We start from the raw sequence: 24,287 nt of genomic DNA, 5'->3' as shown, positions 1-24,287 counted from the left end.
TAAAGTATTAGGAGAAGCTTTTTAAATTGCATGATTTGGAGAACTGAACTATTAGAAAAACTTCAGATTCTTTGGGGGAAGGGGGGGGAAATAAATCTGATGTTGCTAAAATTGTGCAAACTCTTTACGTTAAGATTCTTGGGAGTGAAGGGGATTTACCCCGGTTGACCCTGAGTGAATGCTCTATGACCTGGGTCAGCCTTCTGCTACTAAGCCAAGACACTTGTCCATTTAATGAAATATACTGTGATGGAGCAAATTTATATTACTGACACAAATGTATATTACAGTGCTCCCCCGGTCAATCGTGGTTGGCGATTCGCAGTCCCAGTCATTCACGGTATTTTCCGACCGCGAATGACCGGGCAGGAGAGGGCAGCCTGAGCATCAGCGAGTGAAGGAAATCATTCACAGTATGCTCCGACCGCCTTTTCCTGCACTAAAGTTGAGCCTCACCAATCAGGAGCTGCTTTGACTGCAGGATCAAAATATGAACTTTAAACTTAATTCAATATGTGAATAATCAAGAATATTTATGATTAATAGCCTAAAAATTTAATTTGTTTTGGGTCTGATAAGCTAGTTTTAAACAGCATTTTAGACAATATTTGTCTCATGGGATTTTAAGAGACTTACCAGTTCTTGAGTATCCTGCAGTGGTGATAAAAATGTGGCTTCCAAAATAGCAATCTGATCTTTGTTGAGCTTCTGCCACAGACCAAGTAACATAACTACCAGCTGGGTGGCACTCCTCAGCTTAGTGAACATCTGAAACTGGATACGTTGATTTTCCTCTACCGCGTCTGCTAGAGCTATTACCTGCAAAAATTGAAAACTTCTGTTAGCTCTAATTTTACCTCCCTGGAAGTAGTTGACACTAAATTTAAAATACATTTGCACATACTTGATTGTCTTTGAAACCACCTACAATTTTGAGTCTTTCTCTAAACTGTAATCTGACTGTCGTACAGAAACGTGTCGCCATTTACAACATTTTTGCCCATTCAGTCTAATTTACTACACTATTATCATTTGCATGATATTATTTGGTCATATATAATTACGTGTAGTCTTAAAAAATGTGTACAGAGTGTTTTACAAAGGCACATTAAGAGGAAGCCCTGCTTCTTGCAGTTCACACTCTAGTCATATCAGGAAAACATAAATAAGCAGCTCTCCCACCACTCTATAATTTGGTGCCAACATTTATGCGCCGAGTCCCAGATTCTCAAAAAGGGGCCAGAACTGGCCAGCGCCTGAAAAAATGGCACCAGTCGCAAAGTCACTCAAACTACGGTATCTTTTTGAGAATAGCGGTCTGTGTTGAAGACAGGCCCCAGAAATATAGGCCAGGGTTTTACAGGCCTACATTTCCAGCGGCTATCTTTGATGTAGAATCACGCTTAGCGGCACTGAATATCAACCACGCCCATAACAACACCTATTTCGATGTTAGGCACTAGTAAGCATCTGCATAGATGCGATTCAGGCACTTTTTTTTGTTGGTACCTACTTTTTTTCTTAATTAGTGTTTATTTGGTTTTTAACGATGCGGTCAATTACCACACCATTAATGGCCAATTAAAACACTTAACTTAGATGCCATTTAGACATCTACAGGTATCATTTTGAGAATCCGGGCCTGAGTGCGGACATAATTTAGAGAATTACTAGCGCTTAAGTGCGTGACTGTTACAGTTATGTATCTAAGTGTTAGTTGGGTGCTAAGCAGTATTCTGTAATTTTAGCATGCAGCTCACTTAGCACGTAAATGCAAGGGAGTGTTCACAAGGGGAGATGCATGGGCGGGGCATAAGCATGCCCAACAATTACATGAGTAACTTACTGAATGCTGTATTTACGCAGGCCCACTTATGCCTGCTACTGACATGGTGTAAGCTAGTATTCTGTAATGGAATATGGGTGCCCAGATGCCACTATAGAATTAGCACTGAGTGAGCTGCGACTAAGTGCCAAATCTGAGGTGCCAAATTATAGAATTGCCCCCTTTAAGTTTAAGAAATGAAGCCATGATTGAGAGAACTGAACTAGGTGTGTAGCAGATGAAGGAAGAAACATTAACTCATTTCTGACCCTATTTCTGTATTTATTAATGCTGTCCCAGTCCCAACAGCTTTGCTTTAATCCAGCCTTGTCCAATCTTTTTCTTTCAGGGGCTACATTTAAAACATTTGGAGAGACAAAATACACATTGTCATATTGTGCCACATGTTTCATCAAATAGTGGCAAAATACATGTGTATTGTCTCCTCTTCTCTCAAGTACCTCCTCCCAGCCTTCACTCAGTCGGTATGTCTCTCTCTCTCGTCTACTCGCAGCCTGCACCCAGTCTACCTGCTCTCTCTCATGTACCCCACCCACCCTCATAGTCTTTACCCAGTCTCTCTTATGTGCCTCCAAGCCTTCACCCAGTCTCTTTCTCCCCATTGGCTTCAGCTGCAGAACTAACACTGTGACTTGGCTCTCTACAAGTCCAAACTTCTGGCTCAAACTTACAGAGATCTGAGTTGTGGCAGAGAGATTCTTTGTCTTCACCCAGGCAGAGTTGCCCCAGGGAACCTGAGGACCTCTGTAGTACATAATGACATGGGAACAAATTTGCCCTCCCCGCAGGATCTATGTCCATCCCCGTCTCATCCCCGCGAGTTCTGTCCCTGTCCATTCCTGCAAGCTCTGCCCTCATCTGCACAAGACTAAAAAGCCCAAAATAACAAAACAAGCAGAGCAGATAAGACACCTTCAACTCGTGTGTAGAAGGAGAAACTAAGGAGCAGAGCACAGTGCAGAGATAGGGGAGGTGGAGCCTTCTACACAAACTCACAAGCAAAGGTGAATAAAATCCACTGATTCAAGACTCATATGCCTTTTGCACTAGAAGATGCCTTGACATCTGTCTGTTTTCCATTGCATATGTTTCTCTATTATTTGTGTTCTTCACTGGTTGTTTAGTTCTTTTTTGTGAACCACCTAGAACTGTGTGGTGTGGCGGTATACAAGAATAAAGTTATTATTATTATTATTGATTCTAAGATGCATCCCCACTTTGAAAAAGTGATAAATGTACTTGCATTTACCAGTATGACAGACACATCCTTTTTTGACACTATAACATGAGCAGTAAATAAATTTACCATTTAACTACCATACACCAGAAGTAACTTTTGAAAAACAAAATTAACAATAAATGGTAAGGATACCATTTATTGGTATCAAATATTTATTTATTGGTGCCAAATACTATAGATTTCCACTTAGGTGTCACAAAGCCATGTGATTTATATATTTTTTTTTAGATTCTAAGAAGCCATTGAATATAAACTGTACCTATATTCCACGCACATTAAAATGAGTAAAAATGCATCTTAGAATCAAGGAAATAAGGTATGCTTTGAGACATGTAGTAGCTACAGCATATAATTGCAGAAAGCTGTATTATAAACTGCTTTAAAATAGGAGTAAGTATTGTATCTATTAATGCTGTAAAGAATTCATAGCTTGTGCTGTCTGTCCGACTGCTACTAATGAGAAGAGCCTGAAAGCAAAAAATTGCTGACATGCAGAAGAGAGATTGGTCAAATCAGGAAAGGAGGAAGAGAAATTGGAGGTGGCATGATAGAGGAAACAGTTTAATATTTAATAGTTTAAAATACTTGATATACCACCCTTCAGCAGTTGTCACAGTGATGTATATTCACTAATTACATAAAACATTGCATTTTGCACAAATAAAACATCAGCGTAACAATTAAAAAAAATCATCATTATCATCATATATACATAAAACATTACTAAACATCAAAAACAAATCAACAAAACATACACACACACATACATGGGGGAAGTCACTGCCTGCCCTGGATCGGTAGAATGGAATGTTGTTACTTCTTGGGTTTTGGCCAGGTACTAGGGACCTGGATTGGCCATGAGAACGGGCTACTGGGCTTGATGGACCATTGGTCTGACCCAGTAAGGCTATTCTTATGTTTTTATATACAAAGAGGGACTGGCTGAAAGTTACATTAGCACATTCCATTACATGGCTTAAAAAAAACACACAACTTTTCAATTGTACCTTAAAACACTGCAGAGAACATTCCCCACGCAAACCCTCAGGAAGACTATTCCACAATGCAGGGGCCTTCCAGAAAACCCCTCCCTCTTTTAGTAATGAAATGGGTACTTCTTGCTGGAGATAAAGTCAACTCTAATGAGGAGAGTGTGGCATAGTGGTTAGAGCTACAGGATCAGCACCCTGAGGTTGTAGGTTCAAACCCCGTGCTCCTTCTTGTGACCCTGGGTTGGTCACTTAATCCTCCACTACCTCAGGTACATTAGATAGATTAGGAGTCCACCAGGACTGATAGGGAAAAATGCCTGATTTATAACCCATTTTGAGCTCCTTTGGGAGAACAGGCTAAAAAAAATCAAATAAATAAATAAAGATCCGATAGACCAGGGAATACTCCTGCAGAAAGGAGTTCAAATAAGAAGGCTGACATTCATATAAAGCCTCATGTGTCAAGACTAATAATTTATACAGTGCTCTATATTCTAAAGGCAACCAGTGATAACGCAGAAACAATGGTGACACCGCATCATACCTCCACCCAAAAATCTAATTCCAGCATTTTGCAATGTACAGAGTCGCCTAAGTAAATACTGAGACAATCCCAAATAGGCTACATTGCCATAATTCAACTTGGAAATAAAAAGAGAGTGAAGAAAAAGAAATAATACGGTTTCATCAAAGTAAGGCCGCACCATCCGCAACAATCTCAGCAAACCCACAACCTACTAACTGAGATACATGCTTCTCGGAACTCAAATCTGAATCTAGAATAACCTCTAGATAACAAAAACTGTCACAGAGTTGTACATGAGCCTGTAGAAGTTCAGGCCGTACTTCAGGCCATTGTTAAGTGCCAAGATAGCCAGCAAGTCTTAGGGCTCCTTTTACAAAGGTGCGTTAGGGCCTTAATGCGCGGAATAGCGCGCAGTAACTGCTACCGCCTCCTCTTGAGCAGGCGATAGTTTTTTCGGCTAGCGCGTGCTAATCCGGTGCAAGCGCTAAAAACGCTAGTGCACCTTTGTAAAAGGAGCCCTTAGTCTTTTCCAAATTCAGTAATAGATTATGTTGTTGGAGCCATCCCATAACTAACACCAAACAATTTTGCATAATGGGCAAGTCAGGAGTGACAGGATCACAATAATCAGCAAACACAAACTGAACACCCCTGGATCAAATGAATCAAGGGAGCCAAACACAAGTAAAATGATAAAGGCTAGATCCCTGGGGGACCCCTCTCCGGACCTTGTCACCTAGAGGCATTACATGCAGTGCCTTATTCAGCAATACAACTTCAAGTAGCGCCAACTTTTATAGAAAGTAGCAGCAGATAATGAACTGGAATCAAAACTGTCAAATAAAAGAGGTCAATTTTGCAAAATTTAAAATAGTATGCTTCATCTTCAAATGCTTGAAACTAGCCTGAGTATTTTTCCAAATTGCTGCTCAGCTATACTCTCAGGGATAATGTCTCCAAAAGGTTGTTCTGCACATACCACTCCTATGCCAGGATATATGATCTCAAATTTACTGCTAACCTTCGCTGTAGTAATTTCCATCGTATCAAAGAGAGCTTCCCTCTGGAGCTCATAAGATGTAACTCATATATGTAACCTATAAAGGTGGGCTTGAGAATTCTTTTTAATCAGGCCTATGACCCCTTCCCTCCCCCCCCCCCCAATATAATAGGAACTATTTCTTTCTCTTTCTCTCACATTTTTTTGGTCTCTGACTACATTACTTTATATATCACTCTTCTTCCTGCTTGGAGAATATACAGTTGGCATACAGTGACACTTATAAATTACCTCTTGGGTATGGAGGAGTTTTCTAGTTCATACATCTAGTTTTTCAGAGACTAGTCTACAATTCCAAAGCTATATGAGAATGCGGGAGTTGTCAGCTGATTAATGGTTTATATCTTATTCTGTCATGTTAAAGCACTTTTCAATATCAATTTTGATCTTCAGATCTCAGGCATTTATGCTTGATTGGCACACCCTTCCTCTATTTTTAGATATTTACACATTCCTGTTCAAGTTCTGTTATATCACAGTCATTAGTCAGAGAAAGGTTTCAGTTCTGCTCAATTCTCCCATGAAGGAACTTTAATAGCTCCTCTCCATTTGCTTCAGTGCATTCAGCTGCTTGACTCTTAAAATATGAAAGAACATATCTTTAGTGCCATGGATGGTAACATGCTACCTAAACTTCTGGAAAAAAATATTTAAAAATGGCCTGCCAGGCCATCAACTAGACTACGTATCAGATATTCTACTCTAGCCCTTCCTTTTACAAAAATGCGAAAGTGTTTTTTTAGCATAGGCAGACAGGCCGAATGCTCCGTGCTGTTCTCGACACTCATAGAGTTCCTATGAGTGTTGGGAGCAGAGCATTTAGCGTGTCGGCCTGTGCTAAAAAACGCTTCCGCGGTTTTGTAGAAAGGGGGTATATTTCTGAACAGCACAGTTACTTACCGTAACAGGTGTTATCCAGGGACAGCAGGCAGATATTCTTTACGCATGGGTGACGTCACCGACGGAGCCCACGGTACGGACCTTTTTACTAGAAAGTTCTAGTTGGCCGCACCGCGCGTGCGCGAGTGCCTTCCCGCCCGACGGAGGAGTGCGTGGTCCCCAGTTAGTATAAGCCAGCTAAGAAGCCAACCCGGGGAGGAGGGTGGGACGTAAGAATATCTGCCTGCTGTCCCTGGATAACACCTGTTACGGTAAGTAACTGTGCTTTATCCCAGGACAAGCAGGCAGCATATTCTTTACGCATGGGTGACCTCCAAGCTAACACAGAGGGAGGAGGGATGGTTGGCCATTATGAAAATAAATTCTGAAGTACAGATTGGCCGAAGTGCCCATCCCGTCTGGAGAAAGCATCCAGACAGTAGTGAGTAGTGAATGTGTGAACTGAGGACCAGGTGGCCGCCTTGCAGATTTCCTCAATGGGTGTGGAACGGAGGAAAGCAACAGAAGCGGCCATTGCTCTTACCCTGTGGGCCGTGACAGCACCGTCTAGTGACAGACCGGCCCGAGCGTAACAGAACGCGATGCAAGCTGCAAGCCAGTTGGATAGCGTCCGTTTAGAGACCGGTCGACCCAAACGATTCGGGTCGAAGGTCAGGAAGAGCTGAGGGGACAAGCGGTGAGCCCTTGTACGATCGAGATAGTAAGCCAGGGCACGCTTGCAGTCAAGACTGTGCAATGCCTGTTCTCCGGGATGTGAATGAGGTTTCGGGAAGAACACAGGCAAAACAATGGACTGGTTGAGGTGAAAGGCTGAGACCACCTTTGGAAGGAACTTTGGATGGGTGCGCAGAACCACCTTGTCATGGTGAAAAATAGTGAACGGTGGATCGGCAACCAGTGCATGAAGCTCACTAACCCTCCTGGCAGAGGTGATGGCAATGAGGAAAAGAACCTTCCATGTCAGAAATTTGAGCGAAGTTGTGGCAAGTGGCTCAAAGGGAGGTTTCATGAGGGCAGACAAAACCACATTCAGGTCCCAGACGACCGGAGGAGGCTTCAGAGGTGGTTTGATGTTGAAGAGGCCCCTCATGAATCGGGAAACCAGAGGGTGAGCCGTGAGAGGTTTTCCTAGGACAGGCTCATGAAATGCCGTGATGGCACTGAGATGGACTCTGATTGAGGTAGACTTGAGGCCTGCGTTGGACAGGGAGAGTAAGTAGTCCAGAACAGTTTCCACCGCTAAGGAGGTGGGATTGTGATGATGACGGAGGCACCAAGAGGAGAACCTGGTCCACTTCTGATGGTAACATTGGAGGGTGGCCGGTTTCCTGGAGGCGTCCAAAATGAGACGGACAGGCTGAGACAGATTTCCTGAAGAGGTCAGCCCGAGAGAAACCAAGCTGTCAGGTGGAGGGAAGACAGATTGGGATGTAGTAGAGACTGATGTTGCTGTGTAAGTAGAGTAGGAAATACAGGTAGAGGAATGGGCTCCCTGGAGCTGAGTTGAAGTAGAAGGGAGAACCAGTGTTGACGAGGCCACCGGGGAGCTATGAGGATCATGGTGGCTCCGTCCCTGCGGAGTTTGGATAAAGTCCTCAACATCAGAGGTAGAGGAGGAAAGGCATAGAGGAACCGATCCGTCCAGTCGAGAAGGAATGCATCCGGGGCCAGACGATGAGGAGAGAAGAGTCTGGAGCAGAACTGGGGCAGCTGATGGTTGTGAGGAGCTGCGAATAGGTCCATCTGCGGAGTGCCCCAGCGAGCAAAGATGGAGTGGAGCGTGGGAGGATCCAAAGTCCACTCGTGAGGTTGAAGGATGCGGCTGAGATTGTCGGCCAGGGAGTTCTGTTCGCCCTGGATGTAGACAGCCTTGAGGAAGAGACTGCGGGCCGTGGCCCAGGTCCAAATGCGAAGAGCCTCCTGACAAAGGAGGCGAGATCCAGTGCCGCCCTGTTTGTTGATGTAGTACATGGCAACTTGGTTGTCCGTGCACAGAAGCAGAACCTGAGGGCAAAGAAGGTGCTGGAAGGCCTTGAGAGCATAGAACATGGCTCGTAGTTCCAGGAAATTGATGTGATGGAGACGCTCCTGCGGGGTCCAAAGACCTTGGGTGCGTAGGTCTCCCAGGTGAGCTCCCCATGCATAAGGGGAGGCATCCGTGGTGATGATCATGGAATGCGGGGGCAGATGAAAAAGAAGGCCCCTGGAAAGATTTGAGGAGTCCAACCACCATTGTAGAGATCGCTGAAGAGACGATGTCACAGAGATGGGATGAGAAAGAAGATTCGAGGTCTGTGACCACTGGTTGGCCAGAGTCCATTGAGGTGTTCTGAGGTGGAGTCGTGCCAGGGGAAGCACATGTACCGTCGAGGCCATGTGGCCCAGGAGGACCATCATTTTTCTGGCAGAAATGGAGTGATGAAGGAGCACCTGACGACACAGGCGGAGCAGAGTTCACTGACGATCGGAGGGGAGAAACGCCCTCATTAGTGTGGTGTCGAGAACCGCTCCGATGAACTGAAGTCGCTGTGTGGGAAACAGATGCGACTTGGGGTAGTTGATCTCGAACCCCAGAAGATGGAGGAGAGAGATGGTATGATGAGTGGCTTGTAGCACAAGTGGAGACGTAGGTGCTTTCACTAACCAATCGTCCAAGTAGGGAAACACCTGGAGGTTGTGAGACCTGAGGAAGGCCGCCGCCACAATGAGGCATTTGGTGAACACTCTGGGAGATGATGCCAGGCCAAAAGGTAGCACCTTGTACTGATAATGGCGATGGTGCACCTGGAATCGTAGGTAGCGACGTGAGGATGGATTGATTGGGATGTGAGTGTAGGCCTCCTTGAGGTCCAGGGAACATAGCCAGTCGTTCCGAGAGAGATGAGGGTACAGCGTGGCAAGGGAGAGTATTCTGAACTTCTCCTTGACGAGACACTTGTTGAGGTCCCGGAGGTCGAGAATGGGACGTAGGTCTCCTGTCTTTTTTGGAACTAGAAAGTAACGGGAGTAGAATCCCCGGCCCCTTTGTTCCAGAGGTACTTCTTCGATGGCATTGAGTAGAAGGAGGGATTGGACCTCCCTCAGAAGGAGGGGGGTTTGAGTTGAAAGAGAAGCAGACTCTACGGGAGGATTGTCTGGTGGAAGAGTCTGGAAGTTGAGAGAGTAGCCGTGGCGGATGATGTTTAGGACCCACTGGTCCGATGTGATGACCTCCCAACGGCTGATGAAGATGTGGAGCCTGCCTCCGATCGGCTGAGGAAGAGGCAATGAGGGTGGAAGACTGGCTAAGCCCTGGAGAGAGGAGTCAAAAGGGCTGAGATGGTTTGGCAGGAGGAAGAGCCTTGGCCGGTTGATTAGACTGGGCACGAGCCTGGGTGTGCTGGTGTTGGCGGGCCCGCCTAGGTTGCTGTGGAGGTGGATTGAGCGGCCTAGCGGAGAACCTGCGTTGATATGAGGTTTGTGGTCTGTAAGGACGAGCAGGTGGAGCCTTTTTCTTAGGTTTTATGAGAGTGTCCCATCTGGTCTCATGGGCAGAGAGTTTTTGCGTGGTGGTATCCAGGGACTCTCCGAATAATTCATCACCAAGACATGGGGCGTTGGCTAATCGGTCTTGATGGTTGACGTCCAGATCAGAGACCCTGAGCCAGGCCAGGCGGCGCATGGCCACGGCGATGGCAGATGCACGGGAGGTGAGCTCAAAAGAGTCATAGATAGAGCGCACCATAAATTTTCTTAGTTGAAGCAGGCTAGAGACGTGCTGTTGGAAAAGTGGAACCTTATGCTCTGGCATGTACTTTTGCATGGCGGAGAGTTGCATTACCAGATGTTTGAGGTAGAATGAAAAATGGAACGAGTAGTTGTTTGCCCTGTTGGCAAGCATGGCATTCTGATAGAGCCGCTTGCCAAACTTGTCCATAGTTTTGCCCTCTCTGCCAGGAGGGGTGGAGGCATAGACACTGGAGCCTTGAGTCTTTTTTAAAGTGGACTCCACCAGGAGAGACTCATGAGGGAGTTGGGGTTTATCAAATCCTGGGATTGGTATAACCCTATAGAGGCTGTCCAATTTACGGGGGGCCCCAGGAACAGTCAGCGGGTTCTCCCAATTTTTATAAAAAGTTTCCCGTAAGATATCATGCACGGGTAACTTTAGGAACTCTTTGGGAGGTTGATCGAAATCTAATGCCTCCAGGAAAGCTTGTGACTTCTTAGAGTCAGATTCCAGAGGCAAAGACAAAGCACCCGACAACTCCCTGAGGAATTTTGAGAAGGAAGATTGTTCAGGTTTAGATGCGGTATCGGGTGCCGAAGGCTCTTCATCCGACGAGGATGCATCCTCCTCGGTACCGGTAGGGGATTGTTCCCATAGGTCCGGGTCTCTGACATCGGTATGTGCGTGTCGAGAGACTGGAGTGGAAGGCTCGGCATGGTGAGTTTTAGACAAAGACTTGCCTGAGCGTACCGAGACATTACCGGGTGATGTAGACCTGTGTCTGTCTCGGTCCCGAGAAGTACGGTGCCGGTCAGAGTCGTGGGGAGACCGGTGCCCTGCCCGGTCCCGAGGAGGATCGGTCGTCGTCAAGGCCATAGCCTCGGCATGGGAATGGAGATGCGGTGCCGAGAGAATGGGCATGGAGGAGTCCATAGGTACCGAGGGAGTGGATACCGGTTGGACGGTATGGGGCTTGGGCCGGTCTGGTACCGAGAGCAGCGGTGCCAAGATAGAGGGTAAGAGCTGCTTAAGTTGCTTGTGGAGTTGTTCCTGCAACTTGTCCTGGAGGATGGCCGCAATGCGGTCATCCAGGGGAGGCACCGGAACCACTTTTTTCTTCTTTGGTTCCATGGGTGCCGCTCTACACTCCGGCGATGAGGGGGCCGATGACGAGGCACTCACCGAAATCGGAGTGGAGCGTTTTTTGGCTCGGCGTGGAGCCGAAAGGACTGGTGTCGTCCCCGAAGTGGGAGGGCGCTCAAGGGTGGAAGGCTTCTTAGCCGGCTTACCTGGCGCCGGGGGCGCCGATGTCGACTCAGGCGGTGTCGAAGTGGTCGGTGTCGATTTCGACGGTGCCGCAGATGAAGAGGTCGAATCCATAGTCGGGCCGGTGCCGAAAAGTAGATTTTGTTGGATTTGACGATTCTTCAAAGTGCGTTTTTTAAGAGTGGCACAGCGGGTGCAGGAATCCGCCCGATGATCCGGTCCCAAGCACTGTAAGCACCAGTTGTGTGGGTCAGTGAGGGAGATCGGGCGTGCACACCGCTGGCACTTCTTAAAACCGTGCTGCGGGGGCATGAATGGGAACACGGCCTCCGCAAAATCAAACCCCGAGGCCTGGATCGTGCTAACAGGCCCCGCCGGGGCAGGAACGAAAAAGAAAGAAAAAGAAAGGAATTTTTTTTTTTTTTTTTTTTTTAAATAGAAAGAAAAAAGCACCCGAAGGTGAAAAAATCGAAAAAAGAACGCGAGCGGGAAGGCAAAAGGAGTATTTCAACGACGTTGAAAAACACACGTCTTCTTCGCTCCGCGGAAACGAAGAAACTGGGGACCACGCACTCCTCCGTCGGGCGGGAAGGCACTCGCGCACGCGCGGTGCGGCCAACTAGAACTTTCTAGTAAAAAGGTCCGTACCGTGGGCTCCGTCGGTGACGTCACCCATGCGTAAAGAATATGCTGCCTGCTTGTCCTGGGATAATGTTTGATTAGGGTACTTTTCCAAAGGCTTTTCTTACTTCCTAGTTCTTTCTCTCCTATTGGCACTCAGGCCCAAATTCGGTAACCAGCACCTAATGTTAGGCACTTATTTTGAAGGCGCCCAACTAGATAAGCGCCTATCTGAATTGAATAACAAGCTCAATTAAGCTTTTTAATCAGCAATAATTGAAACTTAGGCGCCCTTCAAGAAAGAACAATTCTGTAACAAGGCGCCTAACTTTTGGGCACTTCATATAGAATTTGCCCTCAATGTTCTTGCTTCTTCTTCTGCTTATTTCTTATCCATATATAAGGTACTATTCAGCAAATTTACTTTTATCTATACTGCTCTGTGCTTTACCCCTAATCTCTCTTGTATGTGTATGCAAGCATCTTTTCACAACAGCACTCCACGATGTTATATGTAAATTTGCAGATTTATGCTCAGGTTTCATCTGTCATCTTGGGAGTTTTTCAAGATTCAAGAAAAAAATGAACACTGAAAAGGTGCTTAAAAATGCTAGCATTCAATGTGCAGTCTGGTTAATATAACTGTCAAAGTGGATTTATAAACGAAACATATTTTCATTTACAATTCATTTTATTGTAAATTCCAGAAGCAATTAGTAAATAATGGATATGCATACGCTGACAGCAGCCAACCCAGAGATTTGTAGTTTTAACAGCAATCTTTTTTGATTGGAATATCAGTTAATTTTTCAGGAAATAACGATGTCAAATTTTTTGGAATTCTATTAATTTATGAAAGTTTGAATATAAGCAAGACTTGACCAAAATACTCATTTTCCAAATTCAAGCTCCAGATGAGTTACATTGAGGTACAGTAGATATTCTTTAGGAAAGAGCATTTGGTTCATTTGGGTACCTATTAAAATGTGTTAAAATTTGATTATTTGCACACTAGTTAGGCATTTCTGTCTTTCTTTCTCTCTGCCCCCTGTCTGTCTGTCTGTCTGTCTTTTTTTTTCCTTTCTTTCTCTCTGCCCCCTGTCTGTCTTCCCTTCTCCCTTACTTTTACCTCCCTCCTGTCCAGCAGCACCCTTCCCTGCTCCCCCTGTCCAGAAGTAGCCCTTCTCCGCTCCTTTTACCCCTTGTCCAGCAGTAGCCCTTCTCCATTCCTTTACCCCCCCCTTCAGTCCAGTAGTACCGCTTCTCCCTTACCTGCTCACTGTCCAGCATCCGCTAGGCCGGGCAGCCTCGGGGCTTTTGCTAGGCCGGCCTGCCTTGCATTATCGAAGTGGGCCAGCCTAGCAAATGCCCCACGGCTGCTGCTGCTGCTGCTGGTCCAGGGGTGAGAAGGAGAGGCGTCGTCAGAAGTCAGCTGGCATCGGAGATCAGGGCAGGAACGTTGCTGGGGAAACCACCGCACGTGTTGCAAACTGCCGAAGGCTCCTATCGTGCATGCGGCGACACGGAGCCATGGATCAGGGATCACGGCCGCACGAAGTTTCAACTGTGCATGCGCGCTAAGGGTTTTATTATAGCGGATCCTTCTTCAAATTAATACGTACAACTGACATTTGTGAACTACAGTTTTAGGGGGCATAGTTATCAACAAGTGCTACTATTGAGATGTATTATTTTGCCACTAACTTTTAGCACCTATTTACTAATAAGTGTGATAAATAGGAAAATGTTTTAAAAGTAGTCCACACTGTTGGCTACCCTCTTTACCCCCAAATAAAAAAATTAAAAATAAATCACACTACAAATGACATGCAAAATTTAATTGAACAAGCTAATTAGTGTGTAACATTATTGGTGCTAATTAGTATGTAATAATTATTGGTGCTAATTAGAATCAATTAAATATGTATGCATATTTACATGCCCAAATCCGCATATAAATTTTGCATACAGCTCCCAAAATGGGGTGTGGCCATGGGAGTGTCATGGGAGGGTCATGGGTAGATCAGGGTAAATGTATGCGCACAGTTACAGAATAAGGAGGCTCCATGTCTAATTTAGGTATGAGGATTTACACCAGGATTTAGTTGGTGTAAATGGTAATGTTTAAAGCTAGGTGTAGTTTCCTGGCACCAACTGCTATTCTATAAAAGCACCCAACTTCAAGTGCCATTTATAGAATAATATTTAGTGCACTTTCTTTCGTCGTGCTATTTATAGAATTCAGCTCCAAATGTATGTACAAGAAAGCCATTAAAATGAATGTGTGAAATAAACACAGACCTTAAAATTGGGAGAAATAATGAGAAAAATTCAAAAACAAGCCACAAATTTCTAAGTTTTACATATCCCTAGTATTTTCTTGCCCGTGAAAGCTTACAGTCTAAGAGGTAACTATTCAGCCAGAAGTGTTCATACTTTTTCACCACCACCAGCTTTAAGCCCAGATATGCAATGCCAGCATGTCTAGGTAGCAGCGCTGAATATTGAGGTACAGTATGTGCAGCTGCCAACATTTAACTAGTTAAAAGTTATTTAACTTTAACCAGTTAAGTTAAACTGGTGAAAGATAGGACTGCTATTTATGCAATCCTAATTGGCTGGATAACTTAAACCAGTTAAGGGCTCTTTTACCAAGCCGCGGTAGCAACTGCTGCTGCGGTAATTGATCCAACACCCAAAGGCATTTAATGGGCATTGTAGCGTTTGCCGTGTGGCAACCGCAGCTTTGTAAAAGGGGCGGGGGAGGGTAAATGTTGACTTTGTACAGACTTTGCCCCAGGCTGACCACCGAATAGCTGGTTTCAGTTTAGGTGTATAGTGATGATATTCAGTGCCACTATTCGTTTAAGTGCCCCTGAATATCAGTGGATAGCCCTGCATCGGTGATTTAACTGGGCAGGAGCATCTCCTATCCAGTAAAATTGTTTTGAATATTGACCCCCGTTTTTACCTGAGACAATAAAGGTCACAAGAAGCATTGGTTGGAGCAGTGAGACTAAAACACTGGCATCTCTGATTTGCTCTAACCCCTAGACTACTTCTCCCATTCAATAGCAGTTTATCAGTGAGCACAGTAATGGGCATAAAAAAAACACAGGAAGTCTGGTCATTCTATCTATCTATCTAAACATTATATTACCAAGGGCTGAGGCCCAGAAAACTAGACTGAGGAAGATAATATTTCAAAGATAAAACACAAAACAGATACATGTATATTTTGTAGACTCGTATTTAGTTGAATAGGCCAAACTCCTTAGGAGGTGTGTAAATATTATGTGCTTAGCTGCAATAGTAAATTTAATATTAGATGTGAAGATAGGCAGGACAATTGATTTGGTATGAACATATACATATAAGTAGGATGATCAACGTGCTGGTAACATACTGATGATTGATTGGTTTATGCCATATTTATGCTGGTATTAATAACTCTGTATTGTAAGACCGCTACAGAAGCCCCTGTAACTCTGTATAGAGCCCATGTATTGTAACACCTCGCCAAAGTTCTTTGTAACTCTGTATTATAACACCTCCACAGAAGCTCATGCCAACCGCTCTGAATTGGCATCCCAGTCATTAGTAGCAGTACAGAAGCTCACAATAAACAATTTATGCTTACCCCTCTCCTCAAATCACTTCACTGGCTCCCTACCACTTCTGCACACAGTTCAAACTCCTATTACTAACCTATAATTGTTTTCATGCCGCAGCCCCCCAGTATCTCTCCTCTCTTATCTTTCCGTTCCTCAGATTAGACGCTTTTATGAATACCCTTCTCATCTGCCAATTTCAGACTTCATTCCTTTTATCTAGCTGCCCCGTATGCCTGGAATAAACTACCTGAGTTCGTCTATCACATCCCTTCCCTTAAAGTAGACTGAAAACCCACCTTCAATACATAACCTTACTCCCCACTGCTCACCACTCTAGCCAGCAGATTAACCATTCCCTCTAAGTGTATCCCCCCACCCTGGCTTCCTGTTTGTCTGTTTAGATTATAGGTGTTTTCAAGCAACGACTGTCTCCATCGTGACTCTGAACAAAGCTGCGTACGTCTGGTACCGCTCCAGAAATAATTAATAGTAGTAATAGCATTTTACAATTGATTTAACTTGAAATACCATATTATAGAAAAAAAGAATTAAAGTGGTTAACAATAAAACTAATAACAAAATATTAACATTAACAACACATGATAAAAAATATAATAAAGTGAAAAAAAATCAAGCACAAAATGTTAGATTTGCAGCTATGTCTCAAAAAAGACATACGTGGAGGGGCATTTTCAAAACATACATCTAAGTCCTATTTGGACATATGACACTGGAAGTCCAAAGTTGGCAGTAACAAAATATCCATTTTCGAAAGGCAAACTACCATAAATCTAGAAATTTTTTTGTTGTTGAAAATCCTCTATCTGGACATCCAGGCCATTGGGACGCCCAGACCTTCAGGACGTCTATCTTTATACCACATTTTTGAACAAAATTTCGACCAAGTCCCAAACAAGCAAAACAAGACCATTTGGACGTAGGAAGGGCCAGTCCTATAATGGACTGACCACCCAGACATGGCAACAGAGCAGTGGGGTATCTCAGAGGGCACTCCTGTGAACTTTATAAAAAGGATGCCAGCTAAACATCTCACCAGAATTCCCTTATAGGTTATTGTGAGCACCCCCTCCCAAAAACTCACTATACCCACCTCCAGGTGGCCCCCTACAATATATGGCATCAGAGTAGGGTTTTTTTTTTGTTGTTTTTTTTTGGGGGGGGGGTTGGTGCACATTTTCCACCATAAATGTAGTGGTTAGAGTGGCTTATGGGCCTGGGTCCTCCTCTCTATGATTCACTAGCTCACCCACTAGGCTACTCCAAAGACACCTGTGGGCAGCTCTACTAGGCTTCCCCATATCAGATGCTGCTGTTTTAGAGACAGGTATGTACCTTTTTGTTATCTTTTTTGTGTGGTGGAAGGGGGTCAGTGAGCAATGGGGGAGTGTGGGGGTGTCTTACCTTGATGCAAGCAGGGGTCATCTGGTCAGTTTGGGCACCTTTGTGGCACTTAGACCCTTCTAAAACAGATCTAGTTCCAAATATATAAATTCCGTCCAGGATGTCTTGCAAAATGTTTGATTATCGCTGCAAGACATCCATGTCTAACCAACCTTGATACTGCCCAAATCACAACCATAACACGCCTCCACCACACCCATCTCATACTCTAAACGTACAGAAGCTGGATGATTTCGATTATCGGCACTTGGACGTCCTGGCCATTAGGATGCTTATGTTTTTTTTATTATAGGCCCCAGTGAGTCATGTATTGTGAAACATTAAACAACAATGAATGTTTCTAATTTCCTCTGTCAAAACATTCCGTAGAAAGGAGCCAACATAGCAAAATACACAATTCCAAGTAGAAGACAATTTAACCTGCGATAATGAAGGAAGTTCCAACAAGGTATACTAAAAAGAACATAACTGTCTTGTTGGAACGTACCTTTTAACTATATCAGAAAGATACTTTGGGACTCCCATATGAAAATGTTTAAATAGCAAACAACACATTCTGAAATGTATTCTTGCTGGCATTGACAAGCAGTGTAATTCAGTCAGAACCGGGTTTAAATGATCAGATATCTTTTTTTACAGAAATCAATTGAGCTGCAGTTTTGCAATAACTTTTCAAACTGATCTGAGTCAAGCCTTGAAAAACTGAGTTACAATAGTCCAATCTACTTGTTATACGAGGATGTGTAATTTTCATCAACTTTGATCTACTCCGCAATAAATTTAATTGACAAATCATTCTCAATGGAAATTAACAAGGCTAGACCACATCACTAATGTGTAAATTGAATTTCAACTAGTCATCACAATGAAAACACAGAGTGATAAAATCACAAACAATTGCAAACTATTTCCCCTGTAACAATGGCTTTAATACTAGTGGATTAGATTTAAGGGAAATCCATATGGCTGCAAATTCAGCAATGACATCCCGCTGGTTGTCCTTTATGAAGATTACCAGCTGAATGTTTTCAGTAAAAAAAAATGAAAGTCTAAATCCAAGTTCTCCAACAATTTTGTCAAAGGGACTAAATATAGATTAAACAATAAAGGAGATACAAGTGATCCTTGAGGAACTAACTTCTTTGATGGATAAATTTCTTGATTCCAAACTACCATTTCTGTACGAATGGACAAATAAAAGATAAACCACTTCAATACTGATGAACTGAGAACTAAGCTTCTTAATAAATCAAGCAACTTAAAATGAGACACAGTGCCAAAAGTGTCACTCATATTAATCTGAACCCAAGGGGCAACAAAGCCCCAATCAGCTTTAACTAATATTTCATTAACTATGGATAACAAATGAGATTCAGTGCTGTAGTTTTGTCTATAACTTGATTTCTCTCAACAGAAAGAACCAAGGCTTTAACTTGGGTAGATATAAAATACACAGATCAAGTAAATTGAAAAAAAGTACAATTTATTCACCATTTTGCAGCCTATGTGGTAGAACTGCTGCTGTTGTATAGTTGATGTGTTACTCATAGGGGTTATTTCTGCAGGAGAACCTCCTACAGTAGTTACCTCTGACATAGCCGTTCAGGTGAAATGTGGCCATTTTGGGTCTTTGCATTAACCTTTTCCTATGATGTGTCCCGGATGACGGGACATTCCAAAAATGTCATTGCCATCGTGGATAAACAGTCTGTATGGACTAATAAAGAGCCAGGAACACAAAATATTTGAATTTACAGACTTATGACTTATTTACATTATGTTTACAATAGCCGTAAATGATAACGGTAAATAATACAAAACTTTGCTAAAATAATTACGATTGGAACCAGCGTAACGTAAAATTTATTACGATAGGAAAAGGTTAATAAATTGCACTTCTCTTTAATTTACTTGATCTGTGTATTGTATATCTGTCTGGTTGACTGGCAGATCATTGTCTCTTGTTGTTTCTGCATTAACTTGGGATATACACACATATATATAATTAATATACAATTACAATATCTGAATGTTAACATAATACAAATCTTTTAAATAACATGGTCTAAATTCTTCCTAAATTGAATAATTATATAAATCAAAGCACGAAGCAAATTTCTTCCACATTTTTGGTACTAGGCCAACAATTTTTCATGCAATTTGAATCTCTTAATGGCTTTAGCAGAAGAATAAGAGAAAGAGCAATTAAAATGTCTCCTATTTCTAAAAGCAAATTATAAATGAGATAAATATTCTGGACAGTGACTGTTTAAGACTCTAAGCAGCACACAAGAAAATTTAAACTTAATTTAAGCCTCTATGGGCAGCCAATGGAATTCTGCATATAATTTTGAAATTCTATCATGTTTACATAAGGAAAATATTAGGCACTCAACTTTATTTTGAATTGTCTGCAATTTTCAAATGGTTCGTTTAGAAGATCCTATGTAAATAAGATTGCAATAATCTAATTTTGATAAAAGTAAGGATTGTACCAATAACCTAAAGTGTTCCAATTCAAAATATTTTCTTATTTGTTTTATTTTTTTTTTTTCAACAAAAAAACTTATTATCAAGATGTTGATATGAAAATCAAATGACAATCTGATCCAGGCAGACTCCCAACATTTTTTATTTCCAAAGTGAATAGGCATTCAATTTGTTCTATTAATATATGATCAACCAAAAATCAGGAGGTCCTTTTACTAAGGTGCGATAGCCGATTTAGCTAAATGCTAACGTGTCCATTATATCCTAGGGACGCGTTAGCGTTCAGCACACGCTAAATCGGCTACCACACCTTAGTAAAAGACCTGAAATTTTATCTAGTAATAAAAACTTACCCCATACCCCACCCCTTTACAAAGCTGTGTTGGGCTTTTTTTTTTTTTTATCGCTGGCCGTGGCATTATTACCGTGTTTCCCCGAAAATAAGACAGTGTCTTATATTAATTTTAGGCCCAAAAAAGGTACTAGGTCTTATTTTCGGGGTATGTACATGATCATCTCTCCCTTCCTCTCCTTCACCCCAATTCTTCATCTTTCCATTCTCTCCCCACATGTGCAGCATCTTTCCTCCCCTCCCTCATGCAGCAGGACCCTTGCCCAGCTTCCCTTCCCTCCCTCCCATCCCTCGTGCAGCAGGATCCTTGCCCAGCTTCCCTTCCCCCCCTCCCATCCCTTGTGCAGCAGGACCCTTGAGCAAGCACTCCCTCCCACCCCGAGCACTCGCCACGCAGCCGACTCCCTATCCTTCCCTCCCTCCCATTGGAACCCGGCCACGAGCCCTACTTACTTCCCTAAGCAGCGTCGGGCCAGCAGCACTCTAACGGGCTGCTTCAGCCTTGTCCACCCGTGAATTCACTCTGCCGCGTTACTGACGACATCATCAGTAACGTGGCAGAGTTAATTCACAGGTGGACAATGCCGAAGCTGTTAAGAGTGCTGCCGGCCCGATGCTGCTTAGGGAGGTAAGTAGAGCTCGCAGCCGGGTTCCGATGGGAGGAAGGGAAGGATGGGGATTCGAGTGTGTGGCAGTGGCGGGTGCTCGGGGGGGGGGGGGGGGAGGGGGTGCTCTCTCACAGGTCCTGCTGCACAAGGGATAGGAGGGAGGGAAGGGAAACTGCCAGCAAATCCCAGGACTAATGCTTATTTTCGGGGTAGGGTTTATTTTCGGGGAAACAGTAGCTCTAGAATTCTATTAGCTTATAGGAATTCTATGAGCATTGGAGCTAATACCGCCACAGCTAGCAATAAAAAAGCTTAATGCGGCCTACTAAAAGGAACCCTTAGTTTTAGCTTCACTTATTATTGCAAAGCATTTTTGAACAACAGTTGTTACTTGTGCCAAATATGTATGGAAGGGAATCATAACTGTAATATCTGTATAACTATGAGTAAATAATCCTTCTTTTGCCAGTTACAAGCCCAATGCATGTAAAAGTACATTAAACAGGATAGGTGACTAGCGCTCTTTCCAGAATCAAAGGGTGGGGGGGGGGGGGGCATTGCAGTATGACAGCTGATGTATTAGTTGTCTTGTATCAAAGACTCCTGTTACAACTGTTTCTGCCGTGCTTGTATTTCTCTGATTTTTCAATAAAAACAAATTTTAATAAAACAAAACAAAAAAAAACAGGGTAGGTGACAAGATTTTCCAACTCTCAGACAGATGTCTCTTCTGCTTAACTTTATACGATCTAGTGGACAAAAAGTTTCTGAACCATTTTAAAACAATTAACAATTCCAAGGTTGTTTAGTTCTGAGAGCAAAATATTGTGGTTCACCACACTGAATGCAAAGAATGAATTGGAGAATAAGAGTTTTTTGATAGATCTTGCTCTATCAAAAATCGAGGCTAAAACCGTGCTATGCCAGGATCTAAACCCTGATGGGGAGGAATTGAAGCTACTATACTTAGTCAAGTAGTCATTTAAGTGAATATATATCTGCCCCTCTGTATGTTCTACTAAAAGAAGGATCAATGCAACTGGTCTATAGTTTCAAACTGACTAGATTCCTTGGAATCTTTCAATATAGCTGCGATTATAATCTCTCCCAAAGTTTATAGGAAAGTTCCTGAAGTAAGCTTAGATTGTATCTGTTTATACCCAAGTCATTACGTCAGGCTCAGTCTCTTGCAGAATTCAAATCTAAGCTAAAAGTCCACTTTTATGAGGCTGCTTTCTACTCGTAATGCCCACTCACCATAAAATTACCTATGTACTTCCTATCATTCTCTCTGCAAGGAATTCCCCAAACTAGAATGTAAGCTCAGGGACTATCTATTACATGCCAATTATATAGCGCTGCATACATCTTTCGGTGCTAGAGAAATGTTAAATAGAAGTAGTAGTAGTTATATACACACACACATGCAATATATGAAAATGTATAAGAGGAAAATGGAAGGGGATTCAAAGGAACCAAACACTCAGCTGATATTTTGCAGAACCTAGTCAGCACTGCAGCTTTAAAGCTCCTTCCATTTTAATCCCACCACATCTGCACAATTTAAGAAGATTTCCAGAACAAGTGGAAGAGGTTTAAATACCTTGTAATTTTAACCACATTGTAAATGGCACATTTTTTTAGCTTAGAATTTATTGGAAAATGTAAGGCTTCTTGCAAGTTAAATTAAAAGAAGCACTTTAATGCATTTTTTAAACTTTGAAGGATAAAGGATAGATTAATAAGAACTTCAATAAAATCAAATGATGCTAAATATACCACCATTTTCAGGATATCTTTATGTTCAAGAAAATTATCTTTTCAGAAAACATTTTCTTAATTGTGTTTAGTTTTAGTCAACTCCCTTAATCACTGTTTAGGCAAAGGCCACAACATGGCTGGCTATTTAGGCACATGGCCCATAAGTTAGACCACCATATAGCCATGCTCCCAATGAATCTTCTGGTTACACAGAAGAATGCCACATAAGGAGCACGTGGTAGGGGTTGCCAGAGAGGGTCATGGCGTAGGCAATCGATGCAGCAGTAGGCTTTAGCCAAAGAGATCAGCGTTTTGGCTCCTGGGGTCGCAGCGCCCAGGCAAGGTCGACCAATGGCTGAGAACGCTCTCTGGTGGCGTCACAAAGGGGGAGGGATAGAGCCAGATCAGGAGGGCATTCCTTAAAGGGCGCTTTTGCCGCTCCCGCCGGCTTCTTAGCCTTTTTCTTGGCCGCGGGGGTGGACAGGCCTCCGCGCTGAAGTGCAGGTCCCAGGAGGTTTGTGTACCCCCCTAGGGTGTGCACCCAGGGTGGTCCTCTCCCCCTGGTACGCCACTGGTTTTACCACTTTTCCACTCATAGCAACCTGCAGGCAGCTGGGTGATTAAGTGGGTCGAGAAGTAATCATAGCTATAGCATAATTAGCCAAGCCATGTCAAAGGCATACAGCAAGTAGCATGTATATTATATTGGACAGGGATTGCTAAGAAACATGCTTTTTGCCTTTTTAGCTGGAAAGAGGTTATAAAAACTGTGGTGAGCAACTGGTCATTTTCTCAGTTTTACAGTAAGAACAGGCTCCATCTCAAGTTTAATTCACGTGGTTTAAGTTGACTTGCCCTGTTATTTTAAAATCTCACTGAAAAAACATGCTCTGAGGAATCAAATCTGGAACTGTAGGGCACTGTTGCAAGCGAGGCTTGGATGGCTATCATTCCCTTTGAGACGCAAATTCTTAAAGCTTGATGTTGCAGTTTGTCAAAGTATAAAAACTCTCATGAGGGCTATGTGCCCAGACAAGGTCAAGACTGTTCCGCAACATACAATTAGATAAGACACACTGATTATTGTTTGAAGAATATAGCTATAATATTTGCTACATATACATGTTCTAGCCTAAGTATTGTACTGCATGCTAAACCCAGATGTAGCACAGCTCCTTTAAGAGGTGTGCCTCTATTTTCTATTGAAGTTGTGCGTTATTGTTGCCATTAGTATATGCTATCTGCCAAGAGATAATGCAAGAGCACTGACAAGCTCCTATTTAGAAGGTGCTAAGTGCTCCTGTGTTAACTCTGCATTAACCAGCTTGCATATGGTAATTATAATGCACTAGCTGGTTAATGCCTTTGCCATGCCCCCTCAAAGAAAAATTCAATAATGCACAATTTAACATGAATAAACAGGGAAAATACTAGAAAACACTAACACATTTGTGTGGAAGCCTGTTTTTGCATGTTAAGTGTTTGCCAAATTTTAGTAAAAGGGTTACTTCAATTTGAATCAAATGCAAATTTGATTTTTTTATGATGGGATTTGGGGGTAGGTATGAGACAGTATCACTGCTATACATGATCATATTGTATCTCCCATTAGCATTGAGATCTATTCAGTAAAAAAAACAAAAAGATTCCATATCTTCTTCCATAATACCCCTTAAAATGTTCTAGGAGTAAAATGATGCTTGGGTTTTAGTTAGGGCTAACAACATCACCACTGTGAAGACAAAAAGGCCACAACATGGCTGGATGCACAGGCTCTCAACCTACATCCCAGGCCATAAAATGCTTTGGTAGCTCAATAACACTTTTCTCTCTCTAAATCTTCAAATATATATTTATGTATTTCAATACATCATCTTCAA

At 43.0% G+C, this 24,287-nt stretch overlaps 1 protein-coding gene across 3 annotated transcripts in view; it reads right to left on the bottom strand.

Annotated features, from left to right (window-relative positions):
• The window catches only part of BBS9 (Bardet-Biedl syndrome 9), a 434,574-nt gene that overhangs the window by 44,011 nt on the left and 366,276 nt on the right, over positions 1-24,287 (bottom strand). For all 3 annotated transcript variants that reach the window (XM_033930592.1, XM_033930593.1, XM_033930591.1), the window contains exon 19: positions 637-819. In XM_033930592.1, the coding sequence (XP_033786483.1) occupies positions 637-819 (183 nt within the window). The remainder of the gene's footprint in view (positions 1-636; positions 820-24,287) is intronic.

The sequence above is a fragment of the Geotrypetes seraphini genome, chromosome 2 (genome assembly GCF_902459505.1).
Source record: "Geotrypetes seraphini chromosome 2, aGeoSer1.1, whole genome shotgun sequence".
Lineage (NCBI taxonomy): Eukaryota > Metazoa > Chordata > Amphibia > Gymnophiona > Dermophiidae > Geotrypetes > Geotrypetes seraphini.
The sequence above is the reverse complement of the archived record's forward strand: the minus strand, read 5'-3'. Positions and strand labels throughout refer to the sequence as shown.